General features: G+C 43.0%; 1 protein-coding gene across 5 annotated transcripts; it reads left to right on the forward strand.

Moving 5' to 3' along the window:
* Positions 1 to 6,039: 6,039 nt before the first annotated feature.
* TP53INP1 (tumor protein p53 inducible nuclear protein 1) lies at positions 6,040 to 17,826 on the forward strand. Of its 5 annotated transcripts, none has more exons than XM_063172240.1 (5): positions 6,040 to 6,122; positions 9,207 to 9,488; positions 9,998 to 10,349; positions 12,002 to 12,035; positions 14,378 to 14,478. In XM_063172240.1, exons 2-5 carry the CDS (start codon positions 9,377 to 9,379, stop codon positions 14,393 to 14,395), a joined length of 516 nt encoding a protein of 171 aa, XP_063028310.1. In that variant the 5' UTR covers positions 6,040 to 6,122; positions 9,207 to 9,376; the 3' UTR covers positions 14,396 to 14,478. The 5 variants fall into 5 exon arrangements, with proteins under 5 accessions (XP_063028310.1, XP_063028330.1, XP_063028293.1 ...); XM_063172260.1 differs by having other exon boundaries at positions 10,001 to 10,349; XM_063172223.1 differs by lacking the exon at positions 12,002 to 12,035 and having other exon boundaries at positions 14,378 to 17,826.
* The last annotated feature ends 113 nt before the right edge of the window (positions 17,827 to 17,939 follow it).

The following is a 17,939-nucleotide window of genomic DNA, read 5'->3' on the forward strand; positions in this document are numbered from 1 at the left end:
AGTATTTGTAAGAAGCATCTATGAAAAGAGTAACAATGCAGCAATGCAGAATTATGGTGTGTGGCTTTGTACCCTGAAAAGACTCAGAAATCTTTCAAAAATAATGGTAATTTACACTTAGATGTAATCTTATAGTTGAACTCCAAGCACATCTAGGCATATGATATGATTCATATTACTTGGTGCTAAACTGATGTTGCTAATTCTTTTGTAACTTGTCACAACAGAACAAAGATAGTGAGCTCTATTTTAGGAAGCATATGAGTCAGTGGGAGAGCCAAAAGGAAACAAATGGATCACTGGTGAGACTAAAAATGCCTCAGAGATGTGAGCAGTGTGTCTGCTGACTCTGAGGCTGTGCAGAAAAAATTCAAGGAAGGGTTTTAAGCATGGCTAGCCACACAAAAAAAACCCCACATTTTGAGCTGACAATTTAAGGAGGAAGTGATCTTGCACACTGTCCATCTTCCTATGTGATTTAAACAAAAGATATAATACAGACAGACACTGCTTATTCTCTCACTGAACATTATCTGACAGTCTTTAAAAGGTAAATCCAGCTGAGTAAAATAAATTATATGACCAAGGCAAGTTCCTCCAAAACAACCTGTATTACCTGATAAAGCAGACTTGCCTATACATTGACTGTGTGCTGGTCATCCTAACATCACCATTGAAATGAAGAACAACAAAAAAATATGAAGGGTTAATAACGATGGTAATGACCCATCAACATCTGAAGCGTGCAAGAATTTAATAAATGTAACAAATGCATGTTCAATGCCACAGTCAAAAATTCACAGGTCATTTCCCCTTTGGATGTTAAGAACACTTTGCCTGGCTGTGTTAGGTGGGAGGTTTGCTTCTGGAAAGGCTCTCTAATCACATGGCAAAGAAGAGAACAGCAGAAGAGTATTCCTGGCTGTACCCAGAGGTACAATGGAGTCTTTTATTACTGAGTGCTGAAGGAGAGGACAGGTTCAGGCAAGAACAGTGGAAATGCACTGGACTTCTAGTACAAGAGACAAATATGAGAGAGGACAGACAATCCCAATGGAAAATATTTGATGAATGCCTCTGGGCTCAGGAGAGAAATCATTCCCACAATGACAAGGAGAGGCATCTGGCTCTGGCTCTCTGCTGGCTGCCATTGTGGTACAGCACTCCCTACTGGGATGCCCAACACGCTTTAGCCCAAGCTAACAATTCAAATGCTGCCACTGAGGGTGCTCTAGAAAAAAATACAGTTATTCAGACCACTGAAATCTGTACTGACTTCTGAGAGGATTTTTATTTTGACAAGAAGAAAAGTGCAGCTAAAGCTTACCATTATTTTTCCAATGTGGCTATGATTTATAATGGCTTCCTGCCAATGGCAATTTGAAGGCAGAGTTGTACCTGGTTTTGCTCTCAAACAATACAAAAAGCAGGATTTGTGTTTTGACAGTTTTGAAGGAAAATGAGTTTTTTCCTAAAATGCACTCTGCTGAAAAGGGCAACAGATTGCCTTAAAACAGATTGTGTTAAGATAATAGTTATTCTGAAAATGGAATCCCTCAACTTTTTTAGTCTGTCTTAGAGGATCATATCCAGTAATTTCTGCCTCCTTGGATCTTGCTCAGCCAAATCATGAGTGTTCTAGTCATGTCTAAATTGGATTCTTGAATTTGCTGAATTCATGCTGTAGAAATACAGTAACAGGTCTCTAACACCTGTTTTGCATAAAAGTCTGGAAGGCCTGCTTTCACTCAAATTGTAATTTGCTGTTTGGGAAAATAGCATTAGAAACTTGTGACTTATAGCAGAAACAATCAATCTATCATCTTGAAGCCAATGTTGCAGAAATCTTTGCACTAAATAAAGTCAGGGGAAGAAGAGCAGTAAAGTCAGTGCCTGTTTTAGTTGAGACTGATGTTTAAATCTAGAAGTCCACTTCAAAAATGGGACTGACATTTGTACAAGCATACAAATGTCAGACTGTGCTTTTTTTAGGCTTGGATCTGTTTAGACTGTTCATGCTCTAAACAGCAGGTTTGAAGTGTTTGTACCTAAATTTGGACAGAAGAGTTTGGGCTCTTTTGAACAGTAGCTACTATCTTCTCCATAGGAAAAACAAATAAAAAATCCAAACCAACACAACAGTATTTCATTGTGGCTAATCATAAACTTGAGATATTTTTTAAATTAGAAACCTTGGCAGTTTCTGCATAATGCATTCAGTAGGACAGATCAGAATCTATCTGACAGCTGTGATGTTGCAGTATCACACAGAATCTCTTCCCATACAGCACAGGACTTTCTGCCACAGCCAGATGGAAGCTGTAGGGCAAAAGGTTTCAGACTTCATCTTAAGCAGGGTTAAGTTCAGGACATCAGTTTATAGCTTACCATTAGACATAAACTTCCATTTTGGTAGCTGTGCTAGACTGACCTTAAAACAATGGCACACATCAGCAAAGGTGACTGGTGTGGAGGTTTCTGTACTGATATGCCAGGTTTTTTCTGTGTGGGAACAATGGGCGTGTTTATGTAAATCAGAGTGATATCAAACTGGTTTTTACACATTGTTTGGAAAGAATTCTTATTTATCTTTGTCTGGAGGATATATCTTGTCCAAAGTTTAGAGGGAGATTATTTTTTTAGTATGTGCAAGCTCTGTTTGGTGTGGTTCTCCCTCCTGCTACTCAGTATTTCTAATGCAGAGCCAGATCTGCATTCCCACGTACCCCTGAAACAGGCACGGCTGTGGAGCAGGGCCTCTCCCAGAGGCACAACACATGGCAGTGCTTTGTTGTAGGCTCAATGCACCCATTGTAACTCACAGGTCCTGTGGTAGGAAGGTCACTCTCTACTCCATGGCTAGACACACATTGTGCCTGCTAAATGCTGCTGTAGTATTTCATCCCAGTGGCAACCCAGACAATAGGTCATGCCTTGCATTAATGGGTAGGATCTTGAAAAATCAATATAATTCAAATAACAGGGGACTGCTGCCCAGCCATTTACTGTTCCCAGGTCTCACAGAGCAGCAATGGCTGTGCCATTAAGCTGCCACTGAGCACATAGAAAGTACAGTGTGCTCGCTGCTAACTCATACCAATAAATCCAGAATCATGCACGGGCACGTGTTACTGCAAATATGGATGGTTCCCTTCCTCCAGGCATCTCTTCAGAATATTTTTTCTAATACAAATATAAACATCAAATTCCTCAAAGGAAGGCCAGTTTCTGAGTAAATTTTTGTGTCTAAGCAACTGTATCTCTTTTGCTGAGGGCCTGCTCTAACAACCATTAGAATCAATAGAAAGGCTAATTTATTTTAAAGGCTTTGGATAAAGCACCTAAGGCCACAACGTGCCCCACTGCAACCACCTGAAAATTTATTGTTGACCTCAGTGAGTGCAGGATGAAATACCTGGGCTCTTGCTCAGCAGGTATTTGAGTCCACACACACAATTCATTTCCTTATAAACCATTCATATGCTTAAGTACTTGTCAGATATGGAACAAAAGTGTGATGGTTGCCAGGCTGAGAAAGAGAGTAGCTTTCAGAACTGCCTTTCTCCTGCCAACAGCAATGATATTTGAGAGAAAGAATAAGCAAGTTCATTGTTTCCACCATTTTGTTACAAGAGAGAATTAAGAAATAAGTGAAATGAAAATGGAAGAATTTGAGAGCAACACTACAGGAAGAAGAGAGCTTCTATTCCTTCAATTACTTCTCAGGGGGCTTTCAAAAATATAAACAGTGACTTTTTATCATCATTAGGAGTCTGTGTCTCAAATAAAACCCAAGCTTTCCTAGGGCTTGCCTACACTGGAAAAATACATTATGTTAATTGATTAACATTTAATGCTTAATGTAACAGTCAGTACAAACAAAGACAAAGGCTTTGACATTTTTTGTTGTTGTTGACCCAAGGTAACCCAGCTGCCAAACATGACAGTTCTTGTCTACACTAAGAGGTTTGTATCACCTTAATTAACGTGTTCTAACACAATGTAATTTTGCAATACAGATTAGTCCTTTGGGGCATTTATTCTGTACATTTAATTTTCTGTCTCGCCTATCTTGAATTTGCAGATATGTGCTGCTTCTCCCCTCCCCCTTCCTGCAGCAACTATCATTGAAAACTGAAGAGACTTTGTAAGCATTCTCATTTCTTGCTCAACTTATAAACTGAAACTCAATCAAATATACTATTTGTTTATGTCCCTTGATAGTGCTGATGTTATAAAAATAAAGTTGATCTTTTAGTTCAGGAATGGCTAGTTCTGCATGGAAAAGTATCATCAAATGCTAGCTAATTGAAACTTTTGCAAAAATATTGCAGATTGTACAGGCAGTCTCTTGGTCAACTCACACAACCTATTCCCAGCCACAGGAAGGCACTTTGCAGCATTTTTCCAAAGTCTACTTTATTTTGTTTTACATAGAGAAGCTTTGTCCTTACCAGAAAATGAAGGGAAAAAAAAAAAAAAGAGAAAGCAAAAAAGTAGACAAAAAAGATGTCATTAAACATTGAGGTTAAAAGATCAAGTTTATCTGGACTCTAGCAACTGACACACTCGTGCTGCATACGTAGTATTTTATTACAAAATGCTATTATTTTGTAATAAACCAAGTTCCACAGCACAACTGAAACTGTGAAATATCCTAAATTGGTAGGACATGTTGCATGTAAAATGCTCTATGCCTACATATCACTGATTTATTTCAGCATCTTCTGAAGGACAGATCTCTGCCCATTCAGCACTCACTGCAGTGTGAAGTGACTACTAACTTTCTGATATACCCAGTTATATTAAGTGGCTGAAGGTGTGCAGCACAACCACACCAGCTCTCCTGGACTGTAATTTCACTGTCTGGAAATTCCTTTCTGAGAAAAGAGCAGCTAAAACGAAAAGTGCTGCATTTCATTCATTTCCTCTTCTATCTTTTTCCTAAAAAGATGGAGTAAGTGATCTAGTGCATGAGTTCTCTAGGGCTTCACAGCCCAGCTAAGGTGCTTCAGCCTAATAAATGTTGAGAGATGTAACTCTTCTCCTATACTCTGCTCCCCTAAGACCCCACTTGGAGTCCTGGATCTAATCCTCAGGAAGGACATGAACCTCAGGACAAGAGAGATATGAAGTTCCTGGAGATCTAGCAGAAAGCTACAAAGGCGGTCAAGGGACTGGAGCATCCTTCTTATTAAGAAAGGCTGAGAATTGGCCTGTTCAGCCCCAAGAGGAGGCACCTGAGAGGGGACCTCACCAATGTCCATCAGTCTCTGAAGGGGGGGTGACAAGAGGATGGACCAGGCTCTTCACGGTGGTGCCCAGCAATTGTACAAGGAGGCAATGGGCAGAAACTGATGCACAGAAGTTCCACCTGAACATGAGGAAAAACTTCTTAACTCTGTGGGTGACTGAGCATGGGAACAGGTTGCCCAGAGAGGTGGTGGAGTCTCCCTCACTGGAGATATCAGGAATTCTCTGCACACAATCCTGTGCCATGTGCTCTGGGATGGCGCTGCCTGAGCAGGGAGACGGGACCGGATGACCCTCGGTGCTCCCTTCCAACCTCACCTGTTCTGTGATTCTGTGACCTGTTGGAGCAAGTTCAGAGGAGTAACACCAAGGTGAGTGGAGGGCTGGATCACCTCTCCTGTGAAGAAGAGGCAATCCCTGACAGAGCTGGGATTGTTTAGCCGTGAGAAGGCTCCAGGGAGACCATGAAGTTTTCCACGGTGGGGGTGGTGAGGCACTGGAACAGGTTTCCCAGAGGAGCTGTGGCTGCCCTATCCCTGGGAGCGCTCAAGGCCAGGTTGTAGGGGGCTGCGGGCAGCCCGGGATGGCGGAGCTGTCCCGGTCCAGGCTCCGGTAACGCCGCCACGGCCCCGCTCCGGCCCGCCCGATCCGCCCCAGTCCGCGGGGGCGGGGCGAGGGGCGGGGCGGAGCCGCCGGGCCCCGCCCCCTGCGCTGCCCGCCCGCCCGTCACGTGCGTTAGCGACAGGCGGCGGCGGCGCCCATTGGTGGAGGGGCGGGGGGGCGTGGCCGGCGGCCGGTCCGTCAGCTGCGCCGGGCCCTGACAACAAAGGGCTCCGCGGAGGCGCCGGGGCTGGGGCGGTGTGGTGTCGGTGAGTTCGGTGCGCGGGGGGCTGCGGGCACCGGGCGCGCTGCCGGTGGCCCGGGTGGGATGGGTTCCCGCCGTCTGAGCGGTGGAGAGCAGCAGCGGCGGAGCCCCCGTTTTCCCGTGCGCCCATCCCGGCTTCTCTCCGCTGGGACGGCGCCGGGGCCGGGGGCTTTTGGCGGTTTCCCGGCTGTGGAGCAGCCGGCGGTCTCGGCCGCCCGCCTCCCGGGCAGCCTCGGAGCGGGGCCGGGAAGGTGCGCAGCCGCCGCGGCTGTGCCGGGTCAGCCCGCGCCGCGGCCCGGCCGTGTGGAGCCTCCTGGCGGCGGCCGCGGGGCTGCGGGCGGGGGGCGCGGGGCGTCGGCGGCTGGCTCCGGCTCGGGGCTGCTCTGGGACCGACTCGGGGGTGGCTTCTTTGGTTGTGTTTTCTTTTTGCTTAGCGCATACCTCATCTCCTTTGCTAGGTTAGAAACAAACAAAAACCCATAAAAAAGGGAAAAAAATACTTTTTAAATTGCAGCGATATTGTTGACATTCATTCGGTGTGTTATCTGTAACAGCCTCTTAATCATTACTGTCGCTGAGTCAGTTGTTCCCAGGCTTGTGTTTTCCTGCCGCTGACAGCTCCTGACTAAGAACCCGAAAGCCTCTCTCGGTCTCTGTCCTGTTTTCCTCCCCGGACGATGGCCCTTGATAGCAGCCTGACTTCTCTTGTGCTGCCTGGCTTGCACAATAGCACACGAGCGTGGCCTTTTTAAAGGCGCTTGTCCAAAAGGATGTCAAAGCATCAACCACTTTCTAAATGTGCCGTGGTTTTAAGCCCAGCTGGAGATGAAACCAGGACAAAATGATTCAGATGTTTTTTTGGATCCTCCTTGGGGTGGGGGAAGGGAAAAATGGGACAAACTGCTTTTGATCTACAGAAAGTCATTTGTGGGTCAAAAGCTGAGCTTTGTTTAGCTCACATTCTCAGGAACAGGGATCTCTCTCTTAACTTGTTAGAGGGTAATTATTTTACGTTGCTGTGATGCCTTGGGAGCCTTACTAGGGGAGTGTGAGCTCTCATCTTGCTCCACTCTGCACAGAACAAAAAGGCAGCCTCTGCCTGAAGGTGCCTCCAGGCTTGATGTAGGAAAGAGACAACACACGTGTGTGGGAGTACAGGGAAAGCCAGTGCTGATCAGCAGCCACACAATGGCTTACTAGTTAGCCTAAAGAAAAAACAAACTCATTTTTTCATAGGCCTGGTGCCAGGAGAGAGTTAGGGAAGGATGTGGAAGGTGACTGGAAAACTACAGACTGAAACTTCCACTTAGAATTCATTTCCTTATCCATAGTAAGCTCTGCCTATAACTGAAGCACTCAAACCTTCTCAAGAAGGTGCTTGGGAACACTGTAGGCATTTGGCATTTCCTTAGGTAACGCATCCAGGGCTTAGAGACCTTAATGGTTAAATGTGTTTCCTGCTAGTAACCACTGAAAGTTGAACTTTACTGCAGTTAAAGCCACTTCTGCTTGCTCTGGGTATAGAAGAAGACAATAAATGTTTGCCTCTTTCTTCACATAATTGACTACTGTTGTAATTTTTTCTTTCCCTCTATTAAGCTGTACCATTTTTTAAGTTTTGTTGATTTTCTTTTGACTTCTGATAATTTTTGTAGCTCTCTTTAGGAGAGACCTAATGTTTCATTTTCAAGTGTGGTCCTTAAAAATAGACCTGTATCACTATTGCAGCTGAGCCTGTTGTTTCTAGTCTTGTGTTTTCCTGCAGTCAGTCATTTCTCTTGAGCATAACTTCTTGAGTTTCACTGTACCTTTTCATATTGCTCCTGAAGACTACTTTAAATTCTGCTCCTCTCCTCCTGTGCTGTCTGAAGAAGGAGGAAGCTGCATAAATGTGTACAGGAGCAGTGCTGCATGTAGCAAGTGCTTGTCCTTCCCTTGAACAAGTGGGTGATGGGGTCTGGTTTCCTGGGGTAAGATGACACAGGAGGCCAAACAGCTCTTTGGTGTGGCCTTAGAGTTCTAGGGTAAAGCAAGGTATACTGATCTATATATAAGTAATATTCTTCATGAGTTGTATCTTTTAGTATCTAGGTTTGTCCACTGTCAGGTGTCTTGCTTCCTTTCTGAATGCAGGCACTCATACTGTCTTACATGGATATATTCTTTCCTATTTAATAATCAAATAGGTATTTAATCAGTAATAATTATGACCTGCTGTGATGATTCAAATTTTGCTATGGGCAAAAATAACTTGTTGTTAAGTTGGTGAATATTTTTCCTCACGGTTTTTGCTTTTTTACCTGCTTTAATGGCTTCTATTTACTGGCTCATACATAAATATCAAAGGCAGTTCTGGGGTGTTTAAACATTCAGTTTCTTGGTACTAATGGGATTTTTCATCTTCACTGCCAAATGCAGAGGTCAGGCTTACAGTGACCAATTACATGTAGATTTAGGGGAGTGAATTGAGAAATAAGCACTGGGTTTAGTTAAACACATCCAATACTTTTCCATGTTCCTTCGACTCAGGATACCTGACTAGTTGGGTGGTTGCTGTGAACATGGTCTCGCTGGTAACTCTGTGGTGTACTTTGAACCTGAAGACAGGATGTGCCTTGCTACTGTGTTAACTTGCAGTCAGGGTGGGACAGAGAAGAAGCACTGCTTTGGGCTTGCCTGGGAGCGCTCACAGGGCTCCTCTGTGTCAGCAGGGGAGGTGAGTTGTCTGGAGCAGAAAACCTGCCCTTGCCCTTGGTGTCTCTCTGACATGGAGGGAGCTGGGGGAGTGTAGACACAAGAGTCCTATACACCTCCTCCCTTAGGAGAAGGGGGGACTGACACCTACACAGACCTTTTTTGGGGGAGGAGGTCTGAGACAAAGGCACTCAGCTCCCAGGAGAGACCTAGGATTGTGCTTTTTGTTTGTATCTAGCTGGGAGGGGATGGCAGATGCCACTGAAGCTGCCTCTCTTCAGGGAAAAATGTTCACTGGTACCTCAGACTGCACTAACAAGGGGCTTCTAATTTGTTTCCCTAGGGATGTTACCTGTGGTTTTGTCATTAAGATGCTTGTCATCATTTTTTCCAGGTTTCACGTAAACTGTTTACAAGTCATGCTTTTGCATGTCCTGTACCTAAGCTGATAAAGCATCTATGCACTTTAATCTCAAGTCTGTGCCACTCTGCTAGTAGTGTGAGCTGTGCCTTGAACCTTGGATATAAAGACCTACCAGCCAAAGTCTTGTTCCTGCCTTAGTAATGTTCCAGAGGTTAAATAACATGCTCATGGGAGAGATTGATAGCTTGTCCAGCCAAGAGCCAGAGTTCAGTGAGAAGGAAGATGACGAGTGGATTCTGGTTGACTTTATAGGTAAGATGTCTGTCAGACATGAGTTCTGCCTTTGTCTTGCTCTGGCTCTTGCTTGTCTTACTTCCATGTGAACAAACCAGCATATTGGGGAAACTTTATATCAGCAAAACCAGTGTGGGATTAGAGTGTAGGGTTGTCTTCCAAACAAATATTGCATGTTGTGTAAATTGGTGAGAAGAATGATGTCAGGTTTATAAGCCTGACACAGGCTTCAGCAGAACCGCTTGGACAAATAAAACCTATTTGACTTATTTCGCAATTATATAGCTTTACTGATAATGTTGTTTCACATGTCTAACATGGCTTGTCTGGGAGCTCCCTTTTCCCCTCCCCTGCTTTTAAAAAGTAAAAATTTGTGTATGTGCTAACAGGGCTCTTTTTTAAATTTTTCTTTTTTTATTATTATTATTTCATATCCCATTTCTGGCTGTGTGCGACTGTGTTGTTTTTGACCTTCTGCTATCACCAACATCCATGGTTCCTCTCCACTGATGACTGGTCCCCTGCAGCAGACACTTGCACTAATTGCTCCGTGGAGGAAGCAGACCTCGTTGAAGCATCGGCCACGGACAGCTCGCCCGTCTTCTCTTGTTTATCATCTCCCCTGGAACACTTGCCGGAGGCCAGCGAGTCCTGCTTCATCCAGTTTGAGTCATGTCCTATGGAGGAGAGCTGGTTTATTACCCCTCCCCCATGTTTTACTGCAGGTGGATTAACCACTATCAAAGTGGAGACCAGTCCCATGGAGAACCTCCTGATAGAGCATCCCAGCATGTCTGTGTATGCTGTCCACAACACCTGTCACAGCCTTAATGAGGCTGCATGTGGGGATGAGGAGTTTCACAGTCCAGGTAGCCCCAGGTATGTCTGAATTCTCTTGTCAAGGAGTTCTGCTGCTGAAAATATCTGGTTTCTCCTTGATCAGCTTAGACACTTAATACTGAATTTTCCAGCTTATTTCAGGGGAGGTGAATAAAGCATGAATACCACACAAGGTGTGTAGAGTGGTCAGGTGCCTGCCTGCTCAGAAAAGTGTTGTACAAGATGGCAGCGTTGGCAAACAGCTGGGTATGCATTTTGGCACTGCAGTGAATATTCATGGAGCCTTGTTACTTCCTTGCAGAGTATGTTCCAGTCCTGTATAGACTGGTGGCAGTTAACTGTATAGCCAGTAATGTAGATATGAAAGCACTTTGCCCCCTTCACGGCTATGTGTGTTTTTCATAACTGCTAGTCAGTATTCTTTCAGTCACCTTGTGAGATGAAACACAGAACTTTAATGATCCTGACAGGGAAGTAGCTTTGGGTTTAGGTGAGAGGCTTCTATGTTTTTTTGTTTTTTTTTTTCATTCCTCAACCTAGTGATAAGGACAGGATTAAATTTGCCCACAAGTGGCTTGTGGAGCAAAAGTAAACTGAAAGATTCCACAAAACTTAGTCCCCTCAATGTGAAAATCTGTGCTGCAGCCTTCTACTTCTAGCAAAATAAGTGCTTTTGGGTCCTGAAAATCTATCCATGTGGGTTTATTGTAGAGGCATGTTTGCCATGCCCTGCCATTCTTTGATGTTGGTGTATGCAGCTGTACCAGTACAGTGAACATGGCTGTATGCAAATAGAGGATTCCTTTGCCATTATGTCCCCGTGTGTTCATTGGGTTTGAAATAATTGGGTGTTTTGTGAATCCCAGTTAGTAACAAAGACTGACTTTTCATACCATCTAGTTCTTAAGTTTAGAAACAGTAGTACTAAAGAAAAAAAATCACAGTATACTGAGCTTTGATATACAGGAAGAAATTAGTGTAGTGCTTGAGTTGCTGTAGGTAGATGCCTATTGACTTGTCCAATCAGCCCCTTGCCATATTTAAGTTTTTAGCTCAAAGAAACAGGTGACTTTGAAATGACATACTGCTGTATAATGTTGAAATATAGTGCTGATACTATTGATCTTGGTGTGGGATCTGTATAATTATTTGGGGAGGACAGTTTATGATGTTAAGCATCAGGGTCTAGTTTAAGTTAAATTGGAGGAAACTATGAACAGACAGCACCTTTAAAATGAGAGTGAAGGAATCTGCAAGAGTGCTGTAGGCTGTAGGACATGCCCTAGCACTTTATCGAAAATACAATTTTCAGTGAATACTAACACTCAAAAGTTGGATACTGACTTTTCAGTCACTTGACCTGGGGATCCTGATGTAAATTCAGCCAGAGAAGAATCCTGTCTTGTGTTACACAGCACAGTTAAGCTGCTTCAGTGCCTGGGGAAGCTAGAGGTGTGCTCTTCAGCTGGTGTGTAATTAAGTTTCTTCACACTGAACTCTGCGCTGTTGCTTTATCAGAGGATCCAGGCTCTTGTACAGGATATTTTGTGTGATAACTGGGGTGAGACTTGGGTCTAAAGCTGAGGTAGACTGCAGAATTTGGGAACATTGGTTACACTAATACTAGAGTAAGTTTCAAAAGCTGTTATGAAGTCTCTAGTGGTTTAATGGTTGGCCATTTAATATTGTAGGGCCAAGAAAAGCTGCTTAAGGCACACTGGCACAGTAAGTACTACTGTTTTGGAACAGTGCTTTTTGTTTGATCAGGCTGCTAGCAACACTGCTTCCTTTAGAGCCTTGTCTGCCAAAGCAATACTGGTTTTAGGACTAACCTTTGTGCCAAATGATTACTTGATCAAGCCTAACTACATCTGCTTTAACAAGCCAAAATGCTAAGTGCAGAAAAATTACTGAAATGATTGGGTTGGGTGTCTGAAGCCTTTAATGTTTGTTGTGAGCTGTGGTTGTGTAGCACGATGAGCAGGACACTTCTGCTTTCTGGCAAAGTAGACACTGGAAGCACAGCAGCAAGTGCATGGTCTGGCTTAAGACACAGCCCCTCTAAAACTGCATTTTGACAATGTGATGGAGTCTCATCAACCCTGTTCTCTCAGTGCATGGAGCTCACTAGTGCCAGCCTACCAAATGCACCTAAGGTACTGAAAGGCTGCATTTTGGAAGAACCTGTGGATGTTTAGCTCATTCAAACCACCTCTGCTATCCCAGTGTCACTTTGATGACAAATAAAGTGTTGGTTTGCAAAGCATTGCTGGAAGAGTATTTGATAAGAGGGGGGGAAAAAAGCTAAAGTATTTTCAGCCAGCAAGTTTAAACCAGTTTTTCTCCTTTTGTGGAGGAAATCTCTTTTTTCATTTTAAATTCCTTTCAAAGCAAAAGGATGTTGTATAAACTTCCCTATTTGTCAGATTAGTCATATTTTTCCATAACAAAACCACAGCAGTTTGTATTAACAGTTGCTGCCCTTTGCTAGTTAAGGGTATACTTAGGAAATACAGGCTGCAATAACTGTGGTGTGGCTTCCTGCCTCTGTAATAGCTTTCCCTAGAAAGGCTTCACTTGCAGTTCCACCTCCAGCACTGTTGGATGCACTAAGGGATTGCTCCACAAGGAAAATAGTAGTCCCATATTTGCAGGTACCCTCATGTAAATTAAACTGGTGTAATCTGCAAAGAATGTCTTTACCAGGCACTGTGAATTGATCTGTGCTTGTTACTCACTTTTTGTTTGGTATTTCAAGTGCTAGGTATAGGATAATAACCCGTGAAAAATAGGGGAAGACCAGCATGTCACATATGACTGTTCTGCAGTCTCTACTCTTCAGTCATTCATATCAAACTACCTAAGGATCCAAAAGCAAGATTGGGATATTTGAAATAAGAAAAAAGTAGAAGGGAGGGAGTATTCCCTTGATGACAAGGAGTATTTCCCTCCAGTGTGCAGTGGGAGGAGGCAGAAGCGTTTACTTCATGTCAGGCACCTGCAGCCTCCCAGAGTAAGGCTACAAAGGGTACCATGGGGGCATGGCAGACCTGACTTATGTCTACAGAGACATCATACAATAATTGCTAGTTAAGCTCTTCCAGAAGAGACTTTATATGACAAAGTCATGCTAATGTTGACAGACAGATTTCCCAAGAGACCTCTTGCTCATGCCTGGACAAGTTCCTGGTCTTGCAGCCATCTTTCCTGGGCACCACTGACCAGTTGACAGCTGGTTGTTGGGCCCTGAGTGGGGAGAGAGAAGGCAAGAAACTCTGCTGCCACTGGTCTCACACCAGTTCTAGCACTCAGATTAGGGTTTTGCTTTATTTTTAAAAGGGCTAGGCTATTTTTAACTTTACTTTGGAAGTTTCAGGAAATGCCAGTGATTGTTCTGTCAAGTAGGGAAGTCCTTTTTCAGTCGCTGCTTGCATAGGCTGCTGTTTGTTTTTCACTAGTGCATGATGAAGCAAGGGTTTGCCAAAACTGCTGACTCACTGCTCATGACATTTAGGGGGCTGGTTGAGGAAAAATCTGAGTTATTTTTCATGTGTGTCACGACTGGTCTACCTTTCCATTCCTCTGCATGAACATTGTTTATTTGGATTTACTTGTGTGGCTGGCAATTGAAATGCACTTTTGTTAGTGTGCTTCTGTTTTCAGGCTGAACCACCAGTGTTCAAGACGATTTTAAACCAAACTTTGCCTAGTAGAAAACTCTCAAGTCTTCTAAAGGGGGAGCAGTGTGACACACATTGCCTTACATGTCTGATCTCTTGCATCTTGGGCTTAGGGAGGTGGTGTGGGGAAGAAAGAGCACAGTAGAGTAAGAGCCAAAAGTCCTAAGGCTGTTGTGGGGCCCCCACACAGAAAGTGATTTAGCAGCACTACAGGTTACTTACCAGTGTGGTAAGTGGCTTGACCTTACCTCAGCCCAAATCTCTGTCCAGTAGAATGAGGGTTCCCTTTTGAAGTGCTGGATGCTGATATCCCTGTTCTCCCCTTTGTTTTGCTTGTCCTTCCAATGCTCCTCAGTGGTGACTGATACCTGCTTGTTACATTTCTAGACAGGAGGCCCGAAATGAAACAGGACAGCGTGTTCACTGCTATGTCACGGCTCTTGCTACTAGTTCAGCTTTTCTGGAAAAAAGCAAGAGCTTTCGTCCTACCCACTGGATAAAAGAACATAATGAAAGACACTGTCTCAACAGGAACAGTCTCCGTCGCCAAAACCTCGCCAGGGATTGCCACTCTCGGCAAATCAAGCACAACGGACTGTTGATTCACCAGCCTTGCCAGCGTCAGTTCAATTACTGATGGCTCTTGTGGTTTTAATCTATGGCCTAATTGTTTCTTAGGTTGCTTTTGTTTTCATGTGTAGGTAAGTGTGGTCAATCTGAAGCTGATTGTCAATCCCTCAAACACGATCATAACTAGTGTTGCATTATTTTCAAAAGACGCGTAAATCTCCGAACATCTTGCATCAAGGTCTAAATGTTGATGTTAAATATCAATGTCTTGGAAGCCTATCAGTATGATAGTTTGTGTGCTGTTTTATAAACTTTGATGTATAGATGGGTTCTTAGTTGGTATTTTAAAGAAATTTAACTGAGATGGAAATCAGTTACATTTTGCATTAATCAAAACGAAGTTAGAAAATTTGAGGTTAGCCATGTGCTTTAATGACCAGTACTTGACAGCTTGTGTATCTGTCTGTATTCAGCATAAATGATTACTTTCTGACAAGGAAATTCTACAGCTGCCAGTGGATATTACATAGCTGTGCTGAGCTGTTTCAAGAAGGACATCTCATCTAAATTCCTAGAACTTACTTGTGTTAGTGGGGGCTGTGTAGGTGTGCTGGGTACTTGGTATGGATATTGAAAGAGGGTTAAATGTCCCACCAACATTGTAGCAGTACAATATGGCACCAGTGTTACAGATGTAGTACCTCACATGGAGTGGGAAGAAAAGTGAACCCTTGGGTAACATGCAGATGCGCAACACAGAACTGAACTGGGCTTTACCAGATAAAGTTTGAGTTTCTCTATTTCTGTCTTTGAAGCATGTATTTCCCCTACCCTATCTCATTTAATCTCTAGTCTAGGTAAAGGAGAAAGATGGTGGATTGACCATTCTTTTAACCTATCAGTAGCTGACTGCTCTTCAAAGAAGTCAGACTGATAGACAGCAATTTCTGAGCTACAAAATGCTATTAGATTGTCTCATATTCACAGATTGAGAGTAGCTCAGAAGTCGCTAGAAGGAAGCTTTTATTCAAAGTTCTCCTAATTTTCTCTCTTTTTCTCTATGAAAATGAAATCCAAGTTAATGGGGACTGGAAATGAAGGGCAGTGTGAGGTAGGGGGAATTGGATGCTGAGCTAAATACAGTGATAGCAATATATAAAAATTGATCAATCAGCTGTGGTTGTTCTCCTAGCCCACTGGAGGCAGAAGGACTTAATAGCAATTCCACGGGCCAACAGGAAAGAAAAGCCATTCAAAACTATCAAGTAGTTTTCTTAAGAGCACTGAGCAAGATGTTTTGGGAGTTGGCAGGCAGTGCCAACTACAACTACAGGTAAAGTTCACCTGTTAACAAAAGCTGTGTTAAACAGCAGCCAGTGGTATGCTGGACCCTGCTAGATCAGTCTGGGAAGTGGATTGAATGGGAATGGATGTAAGGAAGCAGAAATCTTCAGTGAGAGAAGGGGGGGGGAACCAAAAGTAAGTTTCTCTTCCTTTCTGGCAGTGCTTAATGTGATTTGCTGTTTTCCCTGTGTTTAGTGCCTAGGGCATTACAGTGTTAACATTACACTCAGCTGTGTCTTCCAGTAGTCCTTACACAGAAATTGGTACAAGGAGTCATGTGAGGAGTCCTTGAAATAAGACAAGGTCGATAATGTGAATTGTTCCAGACTTAAGAAGTATTTAAATTCAGCCAGATGCTTCAATTTCACTGAAGGAAAGCCCCAGCAATTCAAATTGACCTTGATGTAGTGGTACTGTTGCGTGTTCTGCAGCTGAAATTGTTGTGGAACCTACTTAGCATACAGGGAACAGCATTCATAGCCTATGTTTCGCTGCAGATGCCCTGCTTCACTGCAATTAGGATTGTCACAAAGGGATGTTGAAAATAATTAAATGTACAAAAGCAAGAGGTGCTTTCCTGGATACGCTAGTTTTTGGGGTTTTGTTGTTTGGTGATTTTTTTTTTTTTTTGACAAGTTGAATTCACGTGGACACTGAAAGAAAACAAAATTGGTCACACCATGATTTTCCGAAAGAGATATCTTGTTACTGCTGTTTTAGCAGTATGTGCCCATGTCCATACAACAATTCTCATGTGGTCCAAATACTTTGGTTTATCTGCAAATAGCTGTAGTTTCACCAGTCTCTTATCTGTTCACAAGTACTCTTACTTGCCTCAGATTATCTACCTACCTTTATCACTCCAACTTTTTGTCTAGCTTAAACTTCCTTATCCTTGGTGCCAACTTTCTAGCTCAGGAAAATTCTTTGCTTTCCTGTATTACTTTTCTTTATATAAAAGTAACTACTTTCCTTCAGCTTTAATTTTCTTAAAGTGCAATGAAGGAAGATGGAGTCTCCACCTCCCTGTGATGGAAGGAGTAAGTAATCCCTTAACTCCTAATGGGGAGGTGGAGCTGAGAGTATAAGGCTCCCAGGCATTAAAACGAGAGCCTTGGTCTGTTCTTCTCAGTAGGCAAGTAAATGCAACTTTAGACTGCTCCTAGAATTGGGAGATACTGATCTTTTTATACTGCATTACTAGATGACTTTCTGGTGATGAAAACCTATATCTTTCAGGATATAAACTATTTTGTTGCACAAAGCTGTGCTTCTCAATTTGTAATATTGGAACCATATTATTGTGTGAGATAGTACTACATCAATGGCTTTTTGTTAATTTGTTTTATGTATTTATGTTGGTCTAGCCCTGTTTTGTGCCTGGAGCTATTGGGCAATTAGATTTGTTTTGGTTTACTGTTTTAATAGTGAGCTGTGTGGCTTTTTATATGGTTTTTTGAATTGTATTAAAGTGTGTGTTTTTACTTGTAAAAGTGGAGGCCTTGCACTGTCTCATACTGATTGATATTCATGAATCTTGCGAAATTGTATTTTCATATTGGTCAATGGACAGATTTGCATTTTAAACTGTGCCTTCTACACAGCAAACTTGAAGATTCAAAAGGGACATTTCAGTTGGGATTAATACTGTACATCAGTCTATGCATATATGGCAGCTTCTCTCCAGAGCCACTTCTCTATTTGTAGCAGTCCTTTTGATATGGAAGAATCTGTGGCTCTTATTTTTAATAGTTTAACACAAGCTGAAAACAGACAAAATACAGCACTTTGCCAAAAAAGGTAGCATTGCTTAACCAGTGTGTATTTACTAAAGTGATCTTCTGTATTTTGTTTTCATGGTGCGTTCTGCGCACTGTGGGGAAACATGATCTTAACTCTCAATAAAAAATGGCCTATTAAAAGTTGTCAGTCTGTTCTTTAATGTTATAGGTTAATGAAAATCCAAATGTCTGAGCATCTTGTGCAGGTGGCAGGTCCAATGTGTGTCTCACTGCTAGCTCTAGTACAGCAGTTG

The sequence above is a fragment of the Melospiza melodia genome, chromosome 1 (genome assembly GCF_035770615.1).
Source record: "Melospiza melodia melodia isolate bMelMel2 chromosome 1, bMelMel2.pri, whole genome shotgun sequence".
NCBI classification, from domain to species: domain Eukaryota; kingdom Metazoa; phylum Chordata; class Aves; order Passeriformes; family Passerellidae; genus Melospiza; species Melospiza melodia.

What these genes read in the sequence shown, in the direction of transcription:
- TP53INP1 (XM_063172223.1), top strand. Translation starts at nt 9,377, where the DNA reads ATGTTCCAGAGGTTAAATAACATGCTCATGGGAGAGATTGATAGCTTG. An exon ending in GATTCTGGTTGACTTTATAG is followed by an intron (nt 9,489 to 9,997) that starts GTAAGATGTCTG and finishes GGTCCCCTGCAG; the next exon opens with CAGACACTTGCACTAATTGC. An exon ending in CACAGTCCAGGTAGCCCCAG is followed by an intron (nt 10,350 to 14,377) that starts GTATGTCTGAAT and finishes TTACATTTCTAG; the next exon opens with ACAGGAGGCCCGAAATGAAA.